This window comes from Dermochelys coriacea, chromosome 1 (genome assembly GCF_009764565.3).
Source record: "Dermochelys coriacea isolate rDerCor1 chromosome 1, rDerCor1.pri.v4, whole genome shotgun sequence".
Classification (NCBI taxonomy): Eukaryota; Metazoa; Chordata; order Testudines; family Dermochelyidae; genus Dermochelys; species Dermochelys coriacea.
In genome coordinates, this window is record NC_050068.2 from 241415770 (window position 1) to 241440462 (window position 24693).

The 24693-nt window shown below is 42.9% G+C and overlaps 1 protein-coding gene across 2 annotated transcripts in view; it reads right to left on the reverse strand.

Moving 5' to 3' along the window:
• CACNA1C (calcium voltage-gated channel subunit alpha1 C) overlaps nucleotides 1-24693 on the reverse strand; it is a 721739-nt gene that overhangs the window by 145135 nt on the left and 551911 nt on the right. For both annotated transcript variants that reach the window (XM_043517771.1, XM_043517767.1), the window contains 4 exons: nucleotides 24375-24465; nucleotides 9492-9518; nucleotides 6830-6990; nucleotides 5739-5964 (listed from right to left, as the gene is read on the reverse strand). In XM_043517771.1, coding sequence (XP_043373706.1) covers nucleotides 5739-5964; nucleotides 6830-6990; nucleotides 9492-9518; nucleotides 24375-24465 — 505 coding nt within the window. The remainder of the gene's footprint in view (nucleotides 1-5738; nucleotides 5965-6829; nucleotides 6991-9491; nucleotides 9519-24374; nucleotides 24466-24693) is intronic.

Here is a 24693-nt window from a genome sequence, read left to right on the forward strand (position 1 = left end):
GGTAATGATGGTGGGCTGTCTACATAGTGCTTCCAATATTGTTCACCCAACACAGCCTTGGAGACATAAGAATCCCCACTGACTTAATAGAAAAACAACCATGGACATCCAATGGCAGGACTTAGCTATAAAATATGAATCTAAGTTTATAGTTAGGAATAAATGGATTACTTTTCAGTTTATATAAAGGAATAAATATAGGGTTTTATAAAGCCATCCAGAATAGCTCATGAAGAGACAGTCATTTGACTTCTCTCAGCACAGGAAGATATTCTGCACAACACTGTAAAAATTAGAGAGGGCAAAACAAATAGATTATATTGCTGCTTCTTAATTTATGTCATGAAATAATTCTGATGATTATTTATAATCTTCCAAGTAATGTTTGCTCTTGAAATTCTAACAGTGGTTCCCAAAACTATGGGATATTCATTCATCTGTGTTTTTATTTCCTCTATGATATTATGGAGTAGTAGTCATGCTTTTCATATATGTGAGTATTTTTGATGCACTGAGAGTTTGTCTACACTTGATACTTATCATGGAAAATTCACATAAATATATGAAGATTAATTTGTCTAAGATATACCTTTGCCGTCATATTTTCCTTAATTTGTGCCTCTTTTATCTTCTTGATTATCACTATTTCTATGTCCAATATGTCTGCATGTCAGTCAGAAATATATATTTGACATAAAGCATTACAGTCATCTTTTCTGCTCTTCTGCCCTTTCTGGGATGGTATCTTACTTTATTATCATTCCATACATGTGGCTTATTCCACCAGTGTCTATAATGGTAATGACACTAAATCGTCACTGTGTTTAGAGCTGAGTGAAGAATGGGAAAACTGGCAGCTGTACTAGAAAGAACACTCACAAGAAGCAGGGTCTTGGCATATTTCAATCCAGGAAGTTTTTGGAAAGTGTAGGGGACAATTTCCTGGTGCAAGTGCTGGAGGAACCAAACAGGGGCAGAGATCTTGACCTACTGCTCACAAACCAAGAAGAATTAGTAGGGGAAGCAAAAGTGGATGGGAACCTGGGAGGCAGTGACCATGAGATGGTCGAGTTTAGGATCCTGACACAAGGTAGAAAGGAGAGCAGCAAAATATGGACCCTGGACTTCAGAAAGTACATTTTGACTCCCTCAGGGAACTGATGGGCAGGATCCCCTGGGAGAATAACATGAAGGGGAAAGGAGTCCAGGAGAGCTGGCTGTATTTTAAAGAATCCTTATTGAGGTTGCAGGAACAAACCACCACAATGTATAGAAAGAATAATAAACATGGCAGGCGACCAGCTTGGCTTAACAGTGAAATCCTTGCTGATCTTAAACACAAAAAAGAAGCTTACAAGAAGTGGAAAATTGGACAAATGACCAGGGATGAGTATAAAAATATTGTTCAGGCACGCAGGAGTGAAATCAGGAAGGCCAAATCACACTTGGAGTTGCAGCTTGCAAGAGATGTTAAGAATAACAAGAAGGGTTTCTTCAGGTATGTTAGCAACAAGAAGCCAAGGAAAGTGTGAGCCCCTTACTGAATGAGGGAGGCAACCTAGTGACAGAGGATGTGGAAAAAGCTAATGTACTCAATGCTTTTTTTGCCTCTGTCTTCATGAACAAGGTCAGCTCCCAGACTGCTGCACTGGGCAGCACAGCATGGGGAGGAGGTGACCAGCCCTCTGTGGAGAAAGAAGTGGTTCGGGACTATTTAGAAAAGCTGGACAAGCAGAAGTCCATGGGACCAGATGCGCTGCATCTGAGGGTGATAAAGGAGTTGGCGGATGTGAATGCAGAGCCATTGGCCATTATCTTTGAAAACTCATGGTGATCGGAGGAGGTCCCGGAAGACTGGAAAAAGGCTAATGTAGTGCCCATCTTTAAAAAAGGGAAGGAGGAGGGTCTGGGGAACTACAACAGGCCAGTCAGCCTCACCTCAGTCCCTTGAAAAATCATGGAGCAGGTCTTCAAGGAATCAATTCTGAAGCACTTAGATGAAAGGAAAGTGATCAGGAACAGTCAGCATGGATTCACCAAGGGCAAGTCATGCCTGACTAACCTAATTGCCTTCTATGACGAGATAATTGGCTCTGTGGATGAAGAGAAAGCAGTGGATGTGTTATTCTTGACTTCAGCAAAGCTTTTGATATGATCTCCCATAGTATTCTTCCCAGCAAGTTCAAGAAGTATGGGCTGGATGAATGGACTATAAGGTGGATAGAAAGCTGTCTAGATCGCTGGGCTCAACGGGTAATGATCAATGGCTCCATATCTAGTTGGCAGCCAGTATTAAGCGGAGTGCCCCACGGGTTGGTCCTGGCGCTGGTTTTGTTCAATATCTTAATTAATGATCTGGAGGATGGTGTGGATTGCACCCTCAGCAACTTTTCAGACGACACTAAACTGGGAGGAGTGGTAGATACGCTGGAGGGTAGGGATAGGATACAGAGGGACCTAGACAAAATTAGAGGATTGGGCGAAAAGAAATCTGATGAGGTTAAACAAAGACAAGTGCAGAGTCCTGCACTTAGGACGGAAGAATCCCATGTACTGCTACGGGCTGGGGACCAACTGGCTAGCTGCAGTTCGACAGAAAAGGACCTGGGGATTACAGTGGACGAGAAGCTGGATATGAGTCAACAGTGTGCCCTTGTTGCCAAGAAGGCTAACAACATATTGGGCTGCATTAATAGGAGCATTGCCAGCAGATCAAGGGAAGCGATCATTCCCCTCTATTCAACACTGGTCAGGCCACATCTAGAGTATGGAGTCCAGTCTTGGGGCCCCCCCCCCACAGAAAGGCTGTGGAAAAATTGGGAAGAGTCCAGCGGAGGGCAACAAAAATGATTAGGGGGCTGGAGCACATGACTTATGAGGAGAGCTGAGGGAACAGGGATTATTTAGTCTGCAGAAGAGAAGAATGAGGTGAGATTTGATAGCTGTTTTCAACTACCAAAGAGGATGGATCTAGACTATTCTCAGTGGTAGCAGATGACAGAACAAGGAGTAATAGTGTCAAGTTGCAGTGTGGGAGGTTTAGGTTGGATATTAGGAAAAACTTTTTCACTAGGAGGGTGGTGAAGGACTGGAATGGGTTACCCAGGGAGGTGGTGGAATCTCCATTCTTAGAGGTTTTCAAGGTCAGGCTTGACAAAGCCCTGGCTGGGATGATTTAGTTGGGGATTGGTCCTGCTTTGAGCAGGGGGTTGGACTAGATAATCTCCTGAGGTCCCTTCCAACCCTGATATTCTATGATTCAGTGTTTCTTTCTCATTTCCAGATGTAAGGGTCTCAGGTCCCTTAAACACTCTCTGGATTTCTAGACAAAACGTTCCACATCTATGCCCCTTTTCACAGAGAATTCTCCTAGCAGGATTGTAAACTGTTCTCTCTCTCTCTGCAGGAGCGGAGAAGAGACCTGAACAAACAACTCTTCCTCTTCATTATGTGTTACTTCTTTTTCTGTAAAACCTGATGGCCTTCCTGCATCCTATTAACTTAGGCCTAGGACAGACACCTTCCTTAGAAACTTGGCCCAGAGCTCGATGAACCATATCTAATTACATTTTGTCACTCTTTGCCTTTAGTCCCAGGGATTCAGAAAGAAGACAAATTCTGCAGATCTGGGCTCTTCATTCCTCCCAGGAGGCTGAATCTAATAGTTTATTTTTGCTAATTTCTATTCCTTGTATCTTCAGCTGACTCTTCTAAATAGGCCACCTTCCTTTCGAATAGTCACAGCCTTGCCTTGACCAATGTCTGAACTGTCTCTATGCTGTAAACCTCTTTTCAGCCCTTGACGTCTGACCTTGAAAGCCATTCACCCTTGGCAGTAAGCTGAACCATAGAAACTTCATAGGTGTTTTTCATTTTTTGGATTCTATAATGGCTATTAAATTCAGGGTAAAACCTTATACTAATCTGGCATCCAAGTCAGTTGTTTTTGTCTGCAGCACAGCTCTGCCATCTTGAACGCCTTCCAGATCTGGTCTTGCTTTTCCCGTGCTCTGTGTTTTTATCTCAGTTTTCACAGAGCTCTCCTTCTGGAAGTTTAAAATGATTGTAGGGCCATTTTCATACCCGAGTCTGCAGGAAAACCCATGGCTTCACCCCCACAATTGAAGCTTTTACAAAGTGCTAACTGGAAGCCCATATGAGTGAGCCCCAGACCCCTTTCTCCATCAAGCGACCACTTACATGAATTTGTATGGAAATACTAAATCGGGATGAGTCAGAAGCTGACATTTCCTGTGACTTCACCTCAAGCTGGCAAAGTCCTGCTAAATCAGGTTTGTGTTTTGCAGTACCTGATTACAGGAGGGAACAGAATCACTGACTAGGAGGCACTGTGCCTTTGTGGGGAGGGAGGGAGAGAAAGAAGGAAATGAAAAAAAAAGAGCTTGAAGAAGGTCTCAGTTGCTGCTGCCTGTGTGGGGCTCCCCTCCTCTGAGGGAGGAACTGGAATGGGAGGAGGAAGTGGGCAGAGTCCTCTCTCTGTTGCTGCTCGGGCTGACACCGTGCTTCTCTCCATAGGGACTAGTGGGGGAGGAAGCTGCCAGGGTCCGCTCCCTCGTCTGCCCATTGTTGTGGCTGCTGGGGCTGGCAATGGGCTTCTCGATTAAGTTTTTGCCCATTTAACGCAGCCTTTCAGGCCTGCTTGAGTCACCATAAAGCAGCAAAAAAAAAGGGCACATGCCAATTTCTTTTTGATTTGACAGGGATCCTTAAAAGACACAGCTTGGTGAATAACATCTTCCCATATTTTAATATATTAACCAGCGTAGTTTAAAGTGCTTCCAACCAGACTTGCTAATCACCCAGGAGGATGGTTTCCCGTTTCTTCAAGTGATGCACCCACAGGTGCTGACTTTTTGGTTCCTGGGGGGTGCTTGACCCCTGCTCTGCCCTGGGTCCCGCCCCTTTTCCTTCCCCCAACTCCACCCTGCCTCTTCCCGCCCCCATTCCACTCTCTTCCCTCCCCAGTGCATCCTGCACACCGTGGAACAGCTGATCGCATCGGGTGGGAGGTGCTGGGAGGCAGGGGGAGGCGCTGATTGGCAGAGCCATCGGTGGGTGGGAGGTGCTGGGGGTAGTGAGGGGGAGGCATTGACTTGGGGTGGGCTGCTGGTGGGTTCTCAGCAGCCACCATTTTTTCCCCATAGGTGCTCCCAGCTCCGGAGCACCCACGAAGTCAGCGCCTATGGACACGCCTCCAATCTTTACAGCTCCCCAATCTGTATAGAAAAGGGACCAATTCTCAATGATCCCCTCACTCTGACGTCTCCCATTTTTTCCCTATGAAAGAGCTGATGTCTCCATCCCAAGGACATCCTTACCCTGGCATAAGGCACATAGGCATCCTAAATCCCCTACCAACCAGCCAATCTCAAACTGCTCCACTTTGGTTATGGAGTTTCTGCTCAGCTGTTTCTTGCTCCCTTCCTTTCTCCCATCCCCCCCAAAAAGGTGCCTTTAGTTCTCAGCTGCCCTCCAGAAACCACTGTACTGCCAAAGGTACACACCGCAGATGACTGAGCAGAAACTGGGATGCCCTTTGGAGGAAGAAGAAGAAGTAGGTAGGATAATGGAAGGAATGGAGCTGCAAGGAGATCAGTGATTTGGATACATGTGTGTGTGGAGCAGATATCAAGTACCGTATTTGTCCATGATGCTAGTGCTCCTAGGCCTGTCCCTGCCTCATCCCCAAAGTTGGCCTCCATGGAAAACAGAAGTACCTTGTGATTTTAAATATTCTGAGAAGTCGGACGCATCTCAACACCGAGATGCCCAGCGGTGACATGATCTTGGTCTCCACCAGGATGGTCTCCAGGATTCCTCCACAAACAATAAAGCAGTCAAAGCGGTTGAAGAGAGATACAAAGTAGGCCTGGAGACCTAAGCTGTACATCTTCAGCAGCATCTCTGCCGTGAAAAGAGCTAGCAGCACCTTATTGGCAGTATCTCATGAAAAAACGGATAAAGAATAATTATTATAATTTCACCCAAAACCACCACCAAAAATCCCACCCACTACTACCAGCAAAACAGCTGAAGTCAGAGTGAAAAGAGAGGACTCGGCTCAGCATGCAGCCAAGGAAGTGGGCCTATGTGCTGACAATCCATACATGAAAATGTTTTGCATAGAAGCCCTGGTTTCAATCACAACACTTCCCACATGCATGTATTATACAGCTGTATAACCTCCTTGACAGGAACTGTGCTTTCCAATGCACAACCTCCTGTCACACTTGTCATCTTCCGATGTACAGGTTACAGCTATTGGCTGCCATGTTATCTGCTGTTGTTTAATTCAGCCTTTCAGCTGCTCTCATTTCCACAGATGATTCAGCTGTTTATTTCTTAGACTAAGGGGAACTTCATAAATCATTCCTCCCTCCTCACCTCCCTTGTAACCAGAATGTATCATAAATGCCATTTGAGTGACAAACTGGGGAACTCACAACCCCAAGAATCTACTCTTAAACTGGCAGCCCAAGTGCTGCACACACAGATAGAAGTAAGCTCCAGCTATGTGACCTCACCTGGATCTAAAGGAACACTCCAGCTGGTAGACAACTGGGTACTAATAGCTGAGCCCTCAGTGTTCTCTGAGGCGTCTCATAATGCAATCATGTATTTGAGATACTGTCTAACATCCTCTGCAAATAGAAGATTGTATTTGTATTTGTTTGTAGTTCAAGGCTGGGATTTCAAATACTGGGACATCAGACCTCTAACTCTTTCTTTCTCTTTTTCCTTCCCTGTAAGTTTGTTTATCCCTTAATGGTTACAAGGACAGCAAACAGAACCACCTGCCTCATCTTACCTTGGACCTCTGTGAGCCAGTCTGGCTGGTTGTAATGTTCAGAGGCAATGGTAAGGGTGTTGAGAAACACAAGGAAGATCACCAGCCAGTAGAAAATATTGGACTTGACAGCGGCTCGGCACTTCCTCCTGCAGAACCTGTTCCACCGGCGCCAATAGCGGCTTGAAACGGGAGAAAGAAAAAAGGGATGAAAAAATGGGGATGTGTAAGCCATTGCAAATCCCTCAGTTAAGACCTCCAGCTTTCATTCAAGTGAATTATTCAGTCTGAAGTGATGACAGTGAAAGGCTTTTAAATCCATGCTGGGAGAGAGTCCCCACTACTGCTCAGGGTGACCACAACCATCTGAACAAAACACGGTTCTAAACAAAGTACTAAGATTCTCGGGAGGACGAGCCCTTTGAGCCAGTATTACTTGGTGAGAGGAAGCATGTGCTGACCAGAAAGAAAAAGCCTCTAGAGATTTCTTGTTTTCCACAGAAATAGTAAGCTTTTCTTTACTGAATAACTGTGGGCCTAGTCATGGGTCAGATCCAGTGCCCACTGAAGTCAACTGAAAGTCTTTCATTGCCTACAATGGACCTGGAATCGAGGCCCCCAGAGAGGTGCCGTGTGTCTGTGAATCTCAGCAAAGAATGGGAATTTCAAGTGCTCAGCACCTATCAGTATGAGGCCCAACAAGACAGCCAATTCTGTACTGAAAACAATGTCACAAAAGTCTATTTTCTTTGAGATCCCTGGAGGACCTCAAGATCTTCCCCTGTGCCTGTTGATAAGGATGCCATTTGCTAATAAACAGTACCCCTTTAAATTATGCCTTCCATGAACACAGCCCCTCATGAGTGTCACACTGATTTCTGAGGGTAATTACTAACCACAGAAGGTATTTAAAGCTAATTATACACCTCCTACTCTTCAGAATTTAACTTGCTTAGCAACCAGTTTCCAGGCAACTCCTGGCACTGTATAATACATCTAATAGTTTTTATTATATATGTATTACATGACAAAGTGGAATGGGAACTTTCCTTGGCTAGACCTGTCTCTCTCATTCCCTGTCCAGTGGTAAGCAGTGACCTCGGGCTAGGATGGAGTTCAGCACCTAGACACACTAAAGCCAGATGCAAATACTCCACCACGGCTTAAGAACCTTACAGCAAAATTTTATCAGGCACTCAACTGTAAATCTTTGTTAGCTAGGTAAAATACTAAGAATTTTTCTACAAAACAAAAGTAATTTGTGTGCGCTCAAGTGGAAAAGAATCTAGAAGTGTTATTTTTGAAAAGTGAGAAAATTATTGTAATGCTTGGTTATAGAGATACTCTGACATCATCAGGAATAATGCCATGCATGAGAATCAATTAGCATTAATGCTGTGGTCTTGTTTTCCAGCCTTTATCTAGTCCAAAATGTGTAAGCGTGTGCATATATGAGTGTGCATGTGTGCTATACGTGCACCTATATGTATATAGGAATACTTATGATTTCCTGTGTGTGTACATGTGTCAGCATGCATGTACTGTACGTGTGCATTCACATGTGCATATATGTATGTGCATGGGTTAATATGACAATTCTACATTATTATTCACATCTCATGTATGAGGAAGAAAACAGCAGTTTTCCTCTCCCAATTATTGAGGAAGCCAAAGCATTTCTTATAACATTCTAGTGTTAGAAGTCTTGCTGGACTTAGAATTCAAAGCCATGAAGCTAATATGAGTCACATATGGGAGAGGGAAATGGACTGGAAACCTTTTTCACAATGACAGGTTTCAGAGTAGCAGCCGTGTTAGTCTGTATTCGCAAAAAGAAAAGGAGTATTTGTGGCACCTTAGAGACTAACAAATTTATTAGAGCATAAGCTTTCGTGAGCTACAGCTCACTTCATCGGATGCATTTGGTGGAAAAAAAACCAAAAAAACCATTTTTTTTCCACCAAATGCATCCGATGAAGTGAGCTGTAGCTCACGAAAGCTTATGGTCTAATAAATTTGTTAGTCTCTAAGGTGCCACAAGTACTCCTTTTCTTTTTCACAATGGACAAGTATATATTTATAAGCATGAAGGAATAAATTCTGCCAGTGGAAGTATATGTCTGGTCAGCCCAGGCCCTCCACACATTTCTAAAAGCTGATAAATTATTAAGAATCAAACACCCAGTAGGGAAACTCTGTGGATCTTGCTACAAAAGGGCAAAATATTCCAACTCTGTCCAGTGGTGGGATGAAGCCTAATTTAACGTGGAAGCCCTATCTCTTGAGACATTTACAACTAAAGAGAACAGAACACTACCCAATACTGTAGAAAACAAACCCTTGGGCTGGCCTTTCAGTGGAATGAATATCAGCTGATGATCTAACTGGTCTATCTCTAGCTTCTACAATTTTATGACCCAATGGGGAAGCTTTCAGGACCTGAGCCAACATGCCAGAAAATGTGAACTTCCGCGATAAGTGTCACCTCTAACTCATGGGCCTTATCTCAGTCTAATGTTAAGTAAAATGGTCACTGATTTTGATGGATGATTGATTAAATTCTATCAACGTTGGGAATGGCTTAGAGTTACCGTGTGCCCTGGTGACAGTGAAAGTTAATTTTAAAAGATGGGATACAAAACCAGTCGAATGACAGAAAAATATACAACTATATTTTACTCACCTAAACTTAGATTTGGAGATCCGATGCCTGAAAGATAAGAGTTACTGTTAGTACTTCTAAATGAACTGTACACTCTAGACCTCCATGAGAACAGCAATAGAAAGAAGTAAAAATAAGCACAACAGATTCCCAATGCATACTGTTTTCCTCTTTGAACACTATAACTCAATCCATGCCACTGGGGGTTGCCCTGGCAGAAGAGGAGTACAATCTTGTTGGTAAAATGAGGGAGAGTGGTGCCATGTGAACCAGAGGATTCTGTCACCTACATCATCAATGAAACAGCCCTTCTGTTATCTAAGAGGTCATTCTGATGCCAAGGGTTACCATAACCCTGTTACCAAATGTCTTATACAAATGTGACCATCTTCTTCTTTTTCCTTTTGTCATTGAAGAGTTACAATCCTCTGGATTTTACTTTTATATGAAATAAATGTATGTTAATATATAAATATTAACACTTTGACTTTATATAGCACTTTTTACCTGAGGCTCTCGAAGCACTTTACAAAGTGGTAAATATCATCTTCAATTTGGTGAAACCAAGGTATAAAGGGTTATGACCAACAACTTCAAATTTGGGTGCCTACAGTCAAATGTAATCATGTAAATTGAGGTGGCCCGATTTACAAAGGCACTGAGTGCCCACAGTTTCCATTGGCTTCAGTGGGATTTGCGGGTGCTCAGCACCCTGGAAAATCAGACCACTTTCAACCTAAATATGTATTTCAGTGTCTAATTTGAGGCACCCAAGTTTAATGACCTAGGTGACTTACTTAACATCATACAGCAAGTCACAGGCAAAGCCAAGAATAGACTCCCAATCCTCTTCTCCAATCATTACACTACTCTGCCTGTTAACACACAAATGTAAAGTTTAAATGACCTTAATGTAGCTGTGGAAAACAAAAATAACCAAATAAGAGCTCTTCAGAACATAAGAGGAATCTCGGTGAGAAATTACTGTTGAGTTGCACAGGAACGTCTCTTCTTAAGGCTCCATCTAAGGAAAGTGATACACAGTTGCTGATAGAAAAGGAGTACTTGTGGCACCTTAGAGACTAACAAATTTATTAGAGCATAAGCTTTCGTGAGCTACAGCTCACTTCATCGGATGCATTTGGTGGAAAAAACAGAGGAGAGATTTATATACACACACACAGAGAACATGAAACAATGGGTTTATCATACACACTGTAAGGAGAGTGATCACTTAAGATAAGCCATCACCAACAGCAGGGGGGGGAAGGAGGAAAACCTTTCATGGTGACAAGCAGGTAGGCTAATTCCAGCAGTTAACAAGAATATCAGAGGAACAGTGGGGGGTGGGGTGGGAGGGAGAAATACCATGGGGAAATAGTTTTACTTTGTGTAATGACTCATCCATTCCCAGTCTCTATTCAAGCCTAAGTTAATTGTATCCAGTTTGCAAATTAATTCCAATTCAGCAGTCTCTCGTTGGAGTCTGTTTTTGAAGCTTTTTTGTTGAAGTATAGCCACTCTTAGGTCTGTGATCGAGTGACCAGAGAGATTGAAGTGTTCTCCAACTGGTTTTTGAATGTTATAATTCTTGACGTCTGATTTGTGTCCATTCATTCTTTTACGTAGAGACTGTCCAGTTTGGCCAATGTACATGGCAGAGGGGCATTGCTGGCACATGATGGCATATATCACATTGGTAGATGCACAGGTGAACGAGCCTCTGATAGTGTGGCTGATGTGATTAGGCCCTATGATGGTATCCCCTGAATAGATATGTGGACAGAGCTGGCAACGGGCTTTGTTGCAAGGATAGGTTCCTGGGTTAGTGGTTCTGTTGTGTGGTGTGTGGTTGCTGGTGAGTATTTGCTTCAGATTGGGGGGCTGTCTGTAAGCAAGGACTGGTCTGTCTCCCAAGATCTGAGAGAGCGATGGCTCGTCCTTCAGGATAGGTTGTAGATCCTTGATGATGCGTTGGAGGGGTTTTAGTTGGGGGCTGAAGGTGATGGCTAGTGGCGTTCTGTTGTTTTCTTTGTTGGGCCTGTCCTGTAGTAGGTGACTTCTGGGTACTCTTCTGGCTCTGTCAATCTGTTTCTTCACTTCAGCAGGTGGGTACTGTAGTTGTAGGAATGCATGATAGAGATCTTGTAGGTGTTTGTCTCTGTCTGAGGGGTTGGAGCAAATGCGGTTATATCGTAGCGCTTGGCTGTACACAATGGATCGAGTGGTATGATCTGGATGAAAGCTAGAGGCATGTAGGTAGGAATAGCGGTCAGTAGGTTTCCGATATAGGGTGGTGTTTATGTGACCATCGCTTATTAGCACCGTAGTGTCCAGGAAGTGGATCTCTTGTGTGGACTGGTCCAGGCTGAGGTTGATGGTGGGATGGAAATTGTTGAAATCATGGTGGAATTCCTCAAGAGCTTCTTTTCCATGGGTCCAGATGATGAAGATGTCATCAATGTAGCGCAAGTAGAGTAGGGGCATTAGGGAACGAGAGCTGAGGAAGCGTTGTTCTAAGTCAGCCATAAAAATGTTGGCATACTGTGGGGCCATGCGGGTACCCATCGCAGTGCCGCTGATTTGAAGGTATACATTGTCACCAAATGTGAAATAGTTATGGGTCAGGACAAAGTCACAAAGTTCTGCCACCAGGTTAGCCGTGACAGTATCGGGGATACTGTTCCTGACGGCTTGTAGTCCATCTTTGTGTGGAATGTTGGTGTAGAGGGCTTCTACATCCATAGTGGCTAGGATGGTGTTTTTAGGAAGATCACCAATGGACTGTAGTTTCCTCAGGAAATCGGTGGTGTCTCGAAGATAGCTGGGAGTGCTGGTAACGAAGGGCCTGAGGAGGGAGTCTACATAGCCAGACAATCCTGCTGTCAGGGTGCCAATGCCTGAGATGATGGGGCGTCCAGGATTTCCAGGTTTATGGATCTTGGGTAGCAGATAGAATACCCCAGGTCCTGGCTCCAGGGGTGTGTCTGTGCGGATTTGTTCTTGTGCTTTTTCAGGGAGTTTCTTGAGCAAATGCTGTAGTTTCTTTTGGTAACTCTCAGTGGGATCAGAGGGTAATGGCTTGTAGAAAGTGGTGTTGGAGAGCTGCCTAGTAGCCTCTTGTTCATACTCTGACCTATTCATGATGACGACAGCACCTCCTTTGTCAGCCTTTTTGATTATGATGTCAGAGTTGTTTCTGAGGCTGTGGATGGCACTGTGTTCTGCATGGCTGAGGTTATGGGGTAAGCGATGCTGCTTTTCCACAATTTCAGCTCGTGCACGTCGGCGGAAGCAGTCTATGTAGAAATCCAGGCTGCTGTTTCGACCTTCAGGAGGAGTCCACCTAGAATCCTTCTTTTTGTAGTGTTGGCAGGAAGGTCTCTGTGGGTTAATATGTTGGTCAGAGGTGTGTTGGAAATATTCCTTGAGTCTGAGACGTCGAAAATAGGATTCTAGGTCACCACAGAACTGTATCATGTTCGTGGGGGTGGAGGGGCAAAAGGAGAGGCCCCGAGATAGGACAGATTCTTCCGCTGGGCTAAGAGTATAGTTGGATAGATTAACAATATTGCTGGGTGGGTTACGGGAACCATTGTTGTGGCCCCTTGTGGCATATAGTAGTTTAGATAGCTTAGTGTCCTTTTTCTTTTGTAGAGAATCAAAGTGTGTTTTGTAAATGGCTTGTCTAGTTTTTGTAAAGTCCAGCCACGAGGAAGTTTGTGTGGAAGGTTGGTTCTTTATGAGAGTATCCAGTTTTGAGAGCTCATTCTTAATCTTTCCCTGTTTGCTGTAGAGGATGTAGATCTCTCTCAGATCTTGGGAGACAGACCAGTCCTTGCTTACAGACAGCCCCCCAATCTGAAGCAAATACTCACCAGCAACCACACACCACACAACAGAACCACTAACCCAGGAACCTATCCTTGCAACAAAGCCCGTTGCCAGCTCTGTCCACATATCTATTCAGGGGATACCATCATAGGGCCTAATCACATCAGCCACACTATCAGAGGCTCGTTCACCTGTGCATCTACCAATGTGATATATGCCATCATGTGCCAGCAATGCCCCTCTGCCATGTACATTGGCCAAACTGGGCAGTCTCTACGTAAAAGAATGAATGGACACAAATCAGACGTCAAGAATTATAACATTCAAAAACCAGTTGGAGAACACTTCAATCTCTCTGGTCACTCGATCACAGACCTAAGAGTGGCTATACTTCAACAAAAAAGCTTCAAAAACAGACTCCAACGAGAGACTGCTGAATTGGAATTAATTTGCAAACTGGATACAATTAACTTAGGCTTGAATAGAGACTGGGAATGGATGAGTCATTACACAAAGTAAAACTATTTCCCCATGGTATTTCTCCCTCCCACCCCACCCCCCACTGTTCCTCTGATATTCTTGTTAACTGCTGGAATTAGCCTACCTGCTTGTCACCATGAAAGGTTTTCCTCCTTCCCCCCCCTGCTGTTGGTGATGGCTTATCTTAAGTGATCACTCTCCTTACAGTGTGTATGATAAACCCATTGTTTCATGTTCTCTGTGTGTGTGTATATAAATCTCTCCTCTGTTTTTTCCATCAAATGCATCCGATGAAGTGAGCTGTAGCTCACGAAAGCTTATGCTCTAATAAATTTGTTAGTCTCTAAGGTGCCACAAGTACTCCTTTTCTTTTTGCGAATACAGACTAACACGGCTGCTACTCTGAAACAGTTGCTGATAGTTGTCTGCAAAAGGTTCCCCTGAACCAGCTTAAAAATGGTTTAGCTGCTAGCATAAATGGGACAAAATCATTATGAAGTCTTAACCATCTCTTAACCATGCTTTTTATAGTGATGTTAAAAATGGTTTTGTCCCTGTGCAGGGAGATCCGTCACTCACAGACCAGACACCAATGGGTCAGTTTCTTTATGTGGAAGGGATTTTAGAGCTAGAAACATATATTTCACTAGCAGATGGTCCAAATAAAGAAAAATCCTCTGCACTGAATACATCTCTCCTGCAGTGTCATATGCAAGCAAGACTAGGCCAAATACCAGCCTGCAGTGAATATAGACAACACCACAAAAGATATTTTTGTAAAGAAGAAGAAATAATGTGTCTTCTAAATGTAATACATTGCTGTAAAAAACAATGGAAGCTTAAAAGTGAATGAGGTAATGAGGTACCCACAGAAGGTATCCTTAATATTATGATGTTCCAAACACTATAATTTGGAAGAAGTTTTGTTTTGAAAAGCCATCCCTATAGATTGTACAATATGTAGATTTAATGAATGTTCAAGCTTAAAGAATGGTTTAAAAGTATGACCTAAAACAAATCATAATTTGTGAACATGCAGTAGGAGAAAGATACAGCTCAGTCACAGCAAGAGACAAGTCACAGAGGATGGAAGGAAGAAGAAGTCAAAGGATGTAAGACAGAGAGAGAGAAGGAGAGGGAGAGACAGTGAAAGAGACACAGAGAATGAGAGGAGAGGTCACTCCTAGAGAACGGTAGGGAGGAACAAGGGAGAGAGGTGGAGGGAGGAAGACGTCATGGGGGAGATGACCTACGGAAGGTGAAGGACAGAAGTTTAAAGACCTCTGGGGACCCCACGGGCTGAATTCAAGTGTCCCTCCTGCTTTACAAAAAAGGGAGCTGTGTGGCATTTAAGGAACCTTTTATTTAGGTAAGCAAAAAGTTGTGGCAAGTGTTATACTCATCATGCATGTGATAATTACATCTCTGATGCACAAGGAGCTGCAGCGAAGTGCCTTCACTTCTCCGCCAGGCTAGCTAATAATCTTCCCACTGCTTTGGATGCCCTTCTGCTAAGGCAGAAGGTTTATCCCATGGGGGTGCTATATATATATAGCATAGGTAAGGGAAGGAAGAAAATTTTTTTATCTAGAGCCAGAATACAAGGGTGAAACATGAATTCTGAAAACATAAGTTGAATAATATGATTGATTCTACAAACATGGAAACATTATGTACAGTAGGCCAGCTAGTCTGTAACACTCCTCTCAACTGACCCTTACTACCACAGGCCTCCTGCCTTTCAGAAGCACAGTCATTCTTCTCACACAAAAATATGCTGTTATATCTATGGATTCTGGCCCCTTGTTACAAACTCTTTGTGCCACTCCAAAATTACACCTGCCCACTGAGGTTCAGGGTGGACAAGATTTAGTAATGGACAAAGTGATGAGTTTAAGACGAATACTTCACAACCCTATTATGTTAGGAACTTTCATCACTGGAAAAGAGAGCTTCCCAGTTTTCCAGTGAGACACAGCTTTTACTTCTAGCTCTGGAAGGTCTTCAGATATTGGACCTTACAATCCTGACATTTAAAATACAAGAAAGTTATTTTAGATCATTATTAGATGCTTTTAGAGCTCTCTCTGAGTAGAGCAGAGTTAGACTCATGATAGTTTAACTCATCTAAGTTTAAAGAAGGAAGGACACTCTGTTTGTTTTTTTAATAGTTCTCTGTTTGTTTTTTAATTCCCTAAAACTTTTCTAAAATTATATCTCCATAAATCTGTAACATATAACAGATATGGGGTATAAAGGGTGGGGTATAGAGGGTTAATGAGTTCAGGGTAATCTGCATAAATCACAGGTGGTGCTATACCCCAGATTCTTACTGACAAAACTTTTACACAACACCATCACACATCAGACCATCAAGTATTCCATAGGAGACAAACAGAAAGACATTTATGAAGAAACGTGTGATACTTTGGTATGAAAGCTATATAGAAATAAAATCTATTGCACTAAGAATGTGGAGGATTTAGGCACCAATATAACTGTACATCTACCAGAATAGAAATTCTGGAAACACCTTACAGGTCTCCAAGCATGTAATATTAATCAGGATACTGCACAGATATTCTCACTGTACAGATTTTACCACAGTACTGTATAACCATGCAATTATTTGTCACCTTGGTCACAGTTATTACTATACTGTATAACCTCCCAAGTAATTATCTTCCTGATAACTTACAAATCCCCATGGACACAACTAAAAGCTCTCAGAACATCAGTAGCATAGAAATTCACTTACTCTAACTCCAGGAATTACACAACTTCATCATATCCAAGGAGCTGCATTGTTCAGACCTCACAGATTTTAACACTAATCCTAGTGTTGTGACAAGAAAAGGAGTACTTGTGGCACCTTAGAGACTAACACATTTATTTGAGCATAAGCTTTCGTGAGCTACAGCTCACTGTGACACTGATTGCATGTTGAGATGACACTAGTGGTCAAACAGCCAAACAAAACTTTCAGGGTAACATTCTTTTCTGGTTAATTTAAAGGTCCTAGAAGAATTCCTTGCTTGTTTCCACTCAGGACTTTGGAATGCCTGAAATAGAGACAACCACCAAAGATCCTATTTTAGACCTTTCATGGGACAAATGCATGCGGTGACAGGACAATTTAGGAGGGTTAGTCAGTTTCAGGTATGTATCCAGCAATAAAGCTGGTAATATATCACCTTAATAAATTGTTAGAGTTGAATTCTGCTCTCAGATTTGCCTCTGTAATTCCTATGGCAGTCATTGAACTAAACTCTTCTTTCAGGTGCATTTTGTGTAACCCCATTAACATCAGTGGAGATGCGCAGGTGTAAGTGATGATAGTAAGTGGCCCTTTGTGTATTAATTAAAGACTTCCAGTAAACTGGGACACAGTACTGATGACAAAAGGACAGTTAACCTTGCTTCTAATATGGGTTCAGATACTCCCATGACTCCACTGCGACTCGATGGGAAGATCTTTACTTGCCAACTATACTCAGTCTCCTGGCAGAATCAGTGAGCTGAAGCAGTGCCTGGAGATTGATGCTATTTCTCCTTTCTTGTTCCCTCACTACAGTATTGCTCTGACTCCACGAGAACTAAAGAGCAACCCAGCGGCAGCTGCTGGCCAGCAGTGGTAAGAGACAGCAGAGCATCTCCATAAAATCATAGAATCATAGACGATTAGGCTTGGAAGAGACCTCAGGAGGTCATCTAGTCCAACCCCCTGCTCAAAGCAGGACCAATCCCCAACTAAATCATCCCAGCCAGGGCTTTGTCAAGCCAGGCCTTAAAAACCTCTAAGAATGGAGATTCCACCACCTCCCTAGGTAACTCATTCCAGTGCTTCACCATCCTCCTAGTGAAATAGTGTTTCCTAATATCCAGCCTAGACCTCCCCCACTGCAACTTGAGACCATTGCTCCTTGTTCTGTCATCTGCCACCACTGAGAACAGCTGAGCTCCATCCTCTTTGGAACCCCCCTTCAGGTAGTTGAAGGCTGCTATCAAATCCCCCCTCACTCTTCTCTTCTGTAGACTAAGTAAGCCCAGTTCCCTCAGCCTCTCCTCATAAGTCCTCTAACCATTTTTGTTGCCTTCTACTGGACTCTCTCCAATTTGTCCACAGCCTTTCTGTACTGGGGGGCCCAAAACTGGACTCCATACTCTAGATGTGGCCTCACCAGTGTCGAATAGAGGGGAATAATCACTTCCCTTGATCTGATGGCAACACTCCTATTAATGCAGCCCAATATGTTGTTAGTCTTCTTGGCAACAAGGGCACACTGTTGACTCATATCCAGCTTCTCGTCCACTGTAATCCCCAGGTCCTTTTCTGTCGAACTGCAGCTTAGCCAGTCGGTCCTCAGCCCATAGCAGTACATGGGATTCTTCCGTCCTAAGTGCAGGGCTCTGCATTTGTCCTTGTTGAACCCCATCAGATTTTTTTTTGGCCCAAGCCTCCAATTTGTCTAGGTCACTCTGGACCCTATCCATACCCTTCAGCGTATCTACCTCTTCCCCCAGCTTAGTGTCATTTGCAAACTTGCTGGGGCTGCAATCCATCCCAAAAACCCAAAATCTGCCCGGCTGAAATCTTAAGGTGATTTGCTAGTCAAGGAGTTACACTGCAGGCTGGGAAACTAGGCTGGAGTTTTAGAGTCTAATGGAAACTCCAGCCCTGACTGTGAAGCAAGGGGTGAAGGGGAGTGATGGTGGTTTGGGGGGTGTGGAGTCAGGCTAGTCACAGAGTTGGAAATGTGAAGGGTCCTCCTCTATAAAGCCAGCCTACTGTCCTCTATACACACATCTCATGAGCTATTGGGTTGGCTGTCAGTACCAATGACCCAGGCTGCGATACTTGGGAGGGTCATAGACAAGAAAGAGAAACAAGGGCCAAGCCTGTGCATTTTCCGACTGAACTCAGCAGTGAATTTCTGGGCTTTTGGCAGACATCTGTTACCATGGCTCCTGATGTGGCGGGGATCAGAGATCTCGCAGCAGCAAAGGCATCTTTTCAGACACTATTTGTTTGTCAAGCTCAGAACAGCAGAAGCCATGGCAGACAACAAACCTGCATGTGATCAGCTCTTCCCCCTTCTCCACAGACGCCTGTGTCGACTGTTCTAAGAGCTGCAAAGGAATTATTCTGCCAGCCAGAAGAGCACAAGGAAAAGCACCAAGGGAAATACACTGATGGATCAGCTGATGCCAAGAGCTTTCATTATTTACAAGATTTTCAGGACATAAGATATTCAATTGAAAAGCCTGGGTAGCTCATTTATTTTGTTTTATTCTGGCTTTTTTGTTTTAACCCCCCTGTGCAAAATGGTTGGACTATACCAGGACTGAAAGAAAATCCTGGCCAGGATGAAAATGCCAAATGACTGATTGTTCCAATGAAAGCTGATCATTTGAAGCTGTTTCTTCCTTTGAGTTCAAATGCTTCAACCCTCTACTGTGGCCTCCTGGAGCATGAGTCTCAACAAGGGTCTTTCTATAGATCAGCTACTCAAAAAAAGGCAAGAGCTTCATGTCACCCTGCGTATTTCTGGTTGTATTGAAGGACCAGATTTCTTGGGTGCACCTAGTCCAAAATTCAGTTCCAACAAGGCTAATATTAACCATGGGTCACTGCCTGACCTCAGGAATCTAAGCTACAACAACATGGGCTCCAAATTAAAGTTATATCCATAGGGAATTCATATGATCTACTGATAAAAATGCAGCATCTCAGATAAATTACTCACTGCTGGGAAGCCTCGTGAGTAAGGCTGCTCCTTAATCCAAAATCCATTGCTCCTAGGTGTCGGTTTAACATCAGTTTATTTGTTGCAGAGGATCATGGGAAACACATTTCAACGCACCTTGTTAAAATAGGTTAGTCACAGCTGTGGTGGGACAGAGGTAAGATTAGGGTTTCAAATTTTGTCTTTGGGATAAAACTGTTGTGTTACCATTCCAATGCAGATGTTATCACAATGTAAGGCAACATCATCGTATGAGTGATGTCATGTTGGCACTGTAGAAGTTTTGGGATGCTTGTAGATGGTTCTTGATAGTCCTATCAAATTCAGAACAGTCCCTAAAAACTGATATGTATTACGACTACCCTAGGCATTGTGAGCCAAACCTATTCCTGATATAACTCCATTCATGTCCAAGAAATTACCCCAGGGATGAATTTGGCACAGATTTTTTGTTTTTGTTTTGATAAATTGGATGTAAAGCACATTAACGAAATCAAGAAATCCAAATTTAACTCCTCCTAGAACTCCTTCTGTTGATTCTAAGGTTAGAATCACTCCAGACAGCTCTGCTGAAGAAGGCATTTAGGCTTAGGTACTATAGAAGATACAGGTTTCTTTGGAGCATGATGCACCAGGAAAATACTTCTGATGGAAGGGTGCTCTCCTGATCTCACTGAGAACATATCTCCATGAAGTCAGGTAACGCTGTCAGAAGAGATTTCCATTTCCAAAAGAGATGCTTGGAATTAGCTTCTTGTGCTGATATTTCTTCCATTCACAGACCTTTTTTTTTTTTTTTTTTTAAGGTTCTACTACTTCATATAAGAACAGACAGAACATCCAGTAATTCTAAGTCATCTTTAATAACATTGCTTTTCCTTTCCTTCTCCCAAGGGCATGTCTTCCTCTTGTCATAAGTACATTCTGATGGCAAGGTTGACTTGACAAACTGACAGAGTTAAATAACCTTCAGCCCAATGTTACTAAAAAAATCAACTTTGACTTGAAATCTCCCTATTGCTCCAACAAGACGAAAGGGACTCATTGCCACTGAGATTTTACCAGATTTGTAGAAATGATAATTTGCCGAAAAGACAAATTGAAGCTTTACAAAGCTCATCTAGTTATTTCATTTGTGCATGCAAATTCCAGTGAAAAGATGAACTCACAAAGGTCTGCTAAAAAGTACAGGTCAGATCTTCAGAAGGAGTAAATGGGCATTGCTCAACTGAAGCCAAAGGAGCAAAACTATTAATAAATAATAATAATAATAATAATTAAAAAAGCCTGTTATGAACTGAAGATATGGCCCTATAAACTTGTCTGAAAGATTCAGCATTCTTCATACAAGAATTCCCCCTGTATTTTAGAACAAATTGAGCTAATCACTACTTCCCTATTATCAGGCCAAATCCTGAAGTCCTTACTCAGCTTCTCCTCAAGGAATGCTCTCATTGAACTTAATAGGTCAAATTGTGAAATTCTTACATAATTTTTTACATGCTCCATGGGGTATTTTGGCTTACATGAGGATTGAACAAGGACTTAATAGGAACTTCAAGATTTGAAACACCCTAACAATCTGAATTTCAGACTTGTTGCTGCCTGAGAGGGAGACATGACAACTACAATAAACTAGAGATGGGCCCAAGCACCAAAGTTCAGATCCAGATCTGAACTTCCTTAAAGTCGGAGAGTTTTCAGATCCAGATTATTGGTTCAGGCCCATTATTAAGACAGGAACCACTGGCAAAATGTGGATCTCAGTCCAGATTTGAGTTTGGATTTCAAACACACTGGTGTGGCCTCTTATTATACTGGTGGCAGAGATCATCTTCCATTTCCCTGACACTAGGAAGAGTATCAATGGGGCCTAGAGGAACCTGCACCCAGTCTTCTTTTGGCCAAAGAAAAGTTTGCTGAGATTCTAGTCTTTTTTGGAGGAAGGAATGTGAAGCCACTCCCCATAAAACTGTATTGGCTTCAATTTCCCACTACGTTTGAGTTGTTCTCAGATATAGTGGAGAGTGGCAACTGCAGAAAGATGGCTGCGTCTCCCTCCTTGATCCTCAGCTGTCCAACCCTGGTGGAACTTAGAACAGCAATGGGCCTATCTTAATTTCCACCACTGATGTAAGTTCCACACCAATTGAGGATCCGGTGTAAAAGAGCTTTGCTCCACCATGAACCTTCTTGTCCATGCCCAGCCCCTGGAATTCCCCTGACATGTCCTGTCCTTCCCCCTTACACTTTGGGTAGGTGGATAGCTGGAGCAGACAGTAGCAGAGTGGAATTTCACTGGTCATCTCTAGCTATTTTAGGCCCATTTTGCATCCCACAGAGATATATATTTAAGAACCTGATTACCTACAGAATTGAGTGTTAGCCTCAGTATCCTGGCCACTTTCCAATTAAGGTAATTCTACTCTAGCTGTCAAAATACTCCCTGCAGTTTCAACATAGGACAAGTCATCCTTCATGTCTCCTGAACCCATGAATGTGTAATATCTCTTGGCACTTTCAGATAGCCGCCACTTTTCACCCTAAAGGTGGTTGCACTTCAGTGCTGGAAAAGTGTTCCCTACATACACAGACCATGAAGAGCTTTAGGATCCTTTGGGGATAAAAAGCATGATATGAATGCACATTGTAATATTAAATTATAGGTAACTATATAGACACTATAATACATTTGCCATTTTTATTATTATTTGTATTACGCTCATGCCTAAGGACCTCACTGTGACAAGCACTATACACACAAAGGAATAAAGAGACAGTCCCTGCCACAAAGAGCTTACAAACTACAAAAGACAACAGGTGGATGCAGCAGACAGATGGAGGAAGCACAAGGAAAAAGGATAAGTAATTTTTCATGAGGTTGTGAGCTGGGTGATGAAAACAAACTGCACTTGCAAATAACTTTGTGCACACCAGATAAGTAATTACAGATAGTGGCAACGGCTGACCAATATTATGGGGCCTAAATTACGCTTGTATAATATAGGTCCCAAGGAGCTTGGGGCAGATTTTTGCCTCCTAGAGTTCTTCAGTTTGCAAGGGGACTGTGCAGGCTGCACCACAGGTGTGCTGGGGCTGTTCTGCAGGGCAGTTGAGGTAGTGACGTTACTTATAATCCCACCTACCATTTCCGCCCTTTGGTGTGACATATGCTTCTGGGTACACACTGACATAGCATTCTGCCTGCAATTGTGACCAGCCCTTGTGAGAGCCATGCAAGAGGGTAAGAGAAGATGCCTTTCCCCCTCTGCTATGCACTCACACAAGGGCCTGCCATAGTCCAGCACATAATATTTTAAATACCTTCCAGAAATACTGTCTCACATATTTTGCATATGTGCCCAATAGATTTTATGACCCATGGCATTTTTTCTGACTGAGGTACTTCTATGTCATCATTAACATTTTTATAATAAGAGGTACCAAGCTATGTACAGTAATCAGAACTTGATGTGCAGTGCAAATCCCATTAGACCTGATGAAAGCGTTGTGCATTGATTTGAGAACATATCCAGAATTCTGGAATCTGGATCCATCACTTTTAAAGGGACCCTTTTCAAAATAAAAATATGGGGCCTAATTGTGCAACTCTTGAGGCTTGCAGGTTTGGGACCACAGGTATATATTTAAATTATTTTACCTGTTTTATTAATAACACCTTAAGTAATTAAACCTGGAAGAATACTGAATATCAAAATGATTTTACATAACGTATGATGTTTGCTTGCTTTTTGCATGTCACTCAGCTCATTAAATCAGACTAGTCAGTTTCACTCTTTGGTTCTCATGTGCTAGCTAGACCAATGTCATTCTGTCTGGATATCTATCAATACAGGAGAATGTTTAATTTAAAAAAAAGGGTTTTCATCAACTTTTTAAAAAGTACATTATAGGGCTTGTCTACATGGGTAATGATTCCAGAATAGCTATTACTGATTAACTCCATGTGCAGATGTTCATATTCCAGAATAAGAGTGCCTTATTCTGAATTAAGGCAATCTTATTCTGGAATAAGAGTGTCCTCAGATGAAATTAATCAGAAATATTTAATCCATTCAAATTTACACCCTTCCTTATTCTGCTTTAATTTTCATGTGTAGATAAGACCATAGAAACAGTTCTCTTTATAGTGCAACTGATTCTGCTCTAATTAACACCTAAATCCCAAATCCCTCCACTGAGATCAAGAGTCAATCTGGGTTTACCTGACTGAGATCAGAATGTGGCCTATTAGGTTTCGTAACCTCCCACATACCATTTTCTTGTTTAAAAATTGTGGTAAATCCAGGACAAACAGCTACAAAAGGGGGGTAGTAATTAGTCCCAGAGGATTAAAAGGACCCTCCCTATCCACTCAGGAGAGAGAACCATGGGGCAATAAGGTTCAGCTAGAAAAGGAGTTGCTAGGGAACCAATTAGGTTCAGCTGACTCCAACTACTTGGGACCTTTTTAAACCCTTCCCTGGGTGGTAGGTGGGGGAGAATGAGGGAGTGAGAGAAGCAGGGAAGTTGCCAGTAGGCTGTTTGCAGCAAGACGTCAGACCTTCCCAGTAGGGAGGCTGCACTTGCTCCCCAGAAGGGAAGGAAAACAAGCACAAGGGACTGACTGAGGAGAGTAGCAGCAGGACCCTGTGCCACCTATAAGGATTTGCCTTGCCCCAAACCTGAGTCTCCAAGGCTAAAAAGGACTGAGCCTTCTGAGGCGAACAAGGTATTTTGCCACAAAACTCTTAAGTTTGCATTTAAAATATTTGGATTTAACCCTTTAAATCAATCTCGCCTGCAGTAGAAACAACATCAATATCTTTATATATGTACTCACGCCAGCCTAGCACCGCAGTTTTCTCCTTCAATATCTGCTCCCGCCACATTGTCTGTGTTCACGGACTCAGTCTCACTTGTAGGCATGCTCACTGCATAGGTCAAAGTAAAGAAAAAGCAAAGAGTTGATGATTAGATTGCAAAACATCTATTAGCAGCCAATGACAATGGAGGGGACAGCTTAGCAAATAGACTGAGTAGCAACATCTGAGCATTATGCATTGGGCCCTATCAAATCCATGGTCCATTTTTGTCAATTTCACAGTCACAGGATGTTTTCTTCCCTTGGTGTTCACACCTCAACTGCTAGAAGAGGGCCT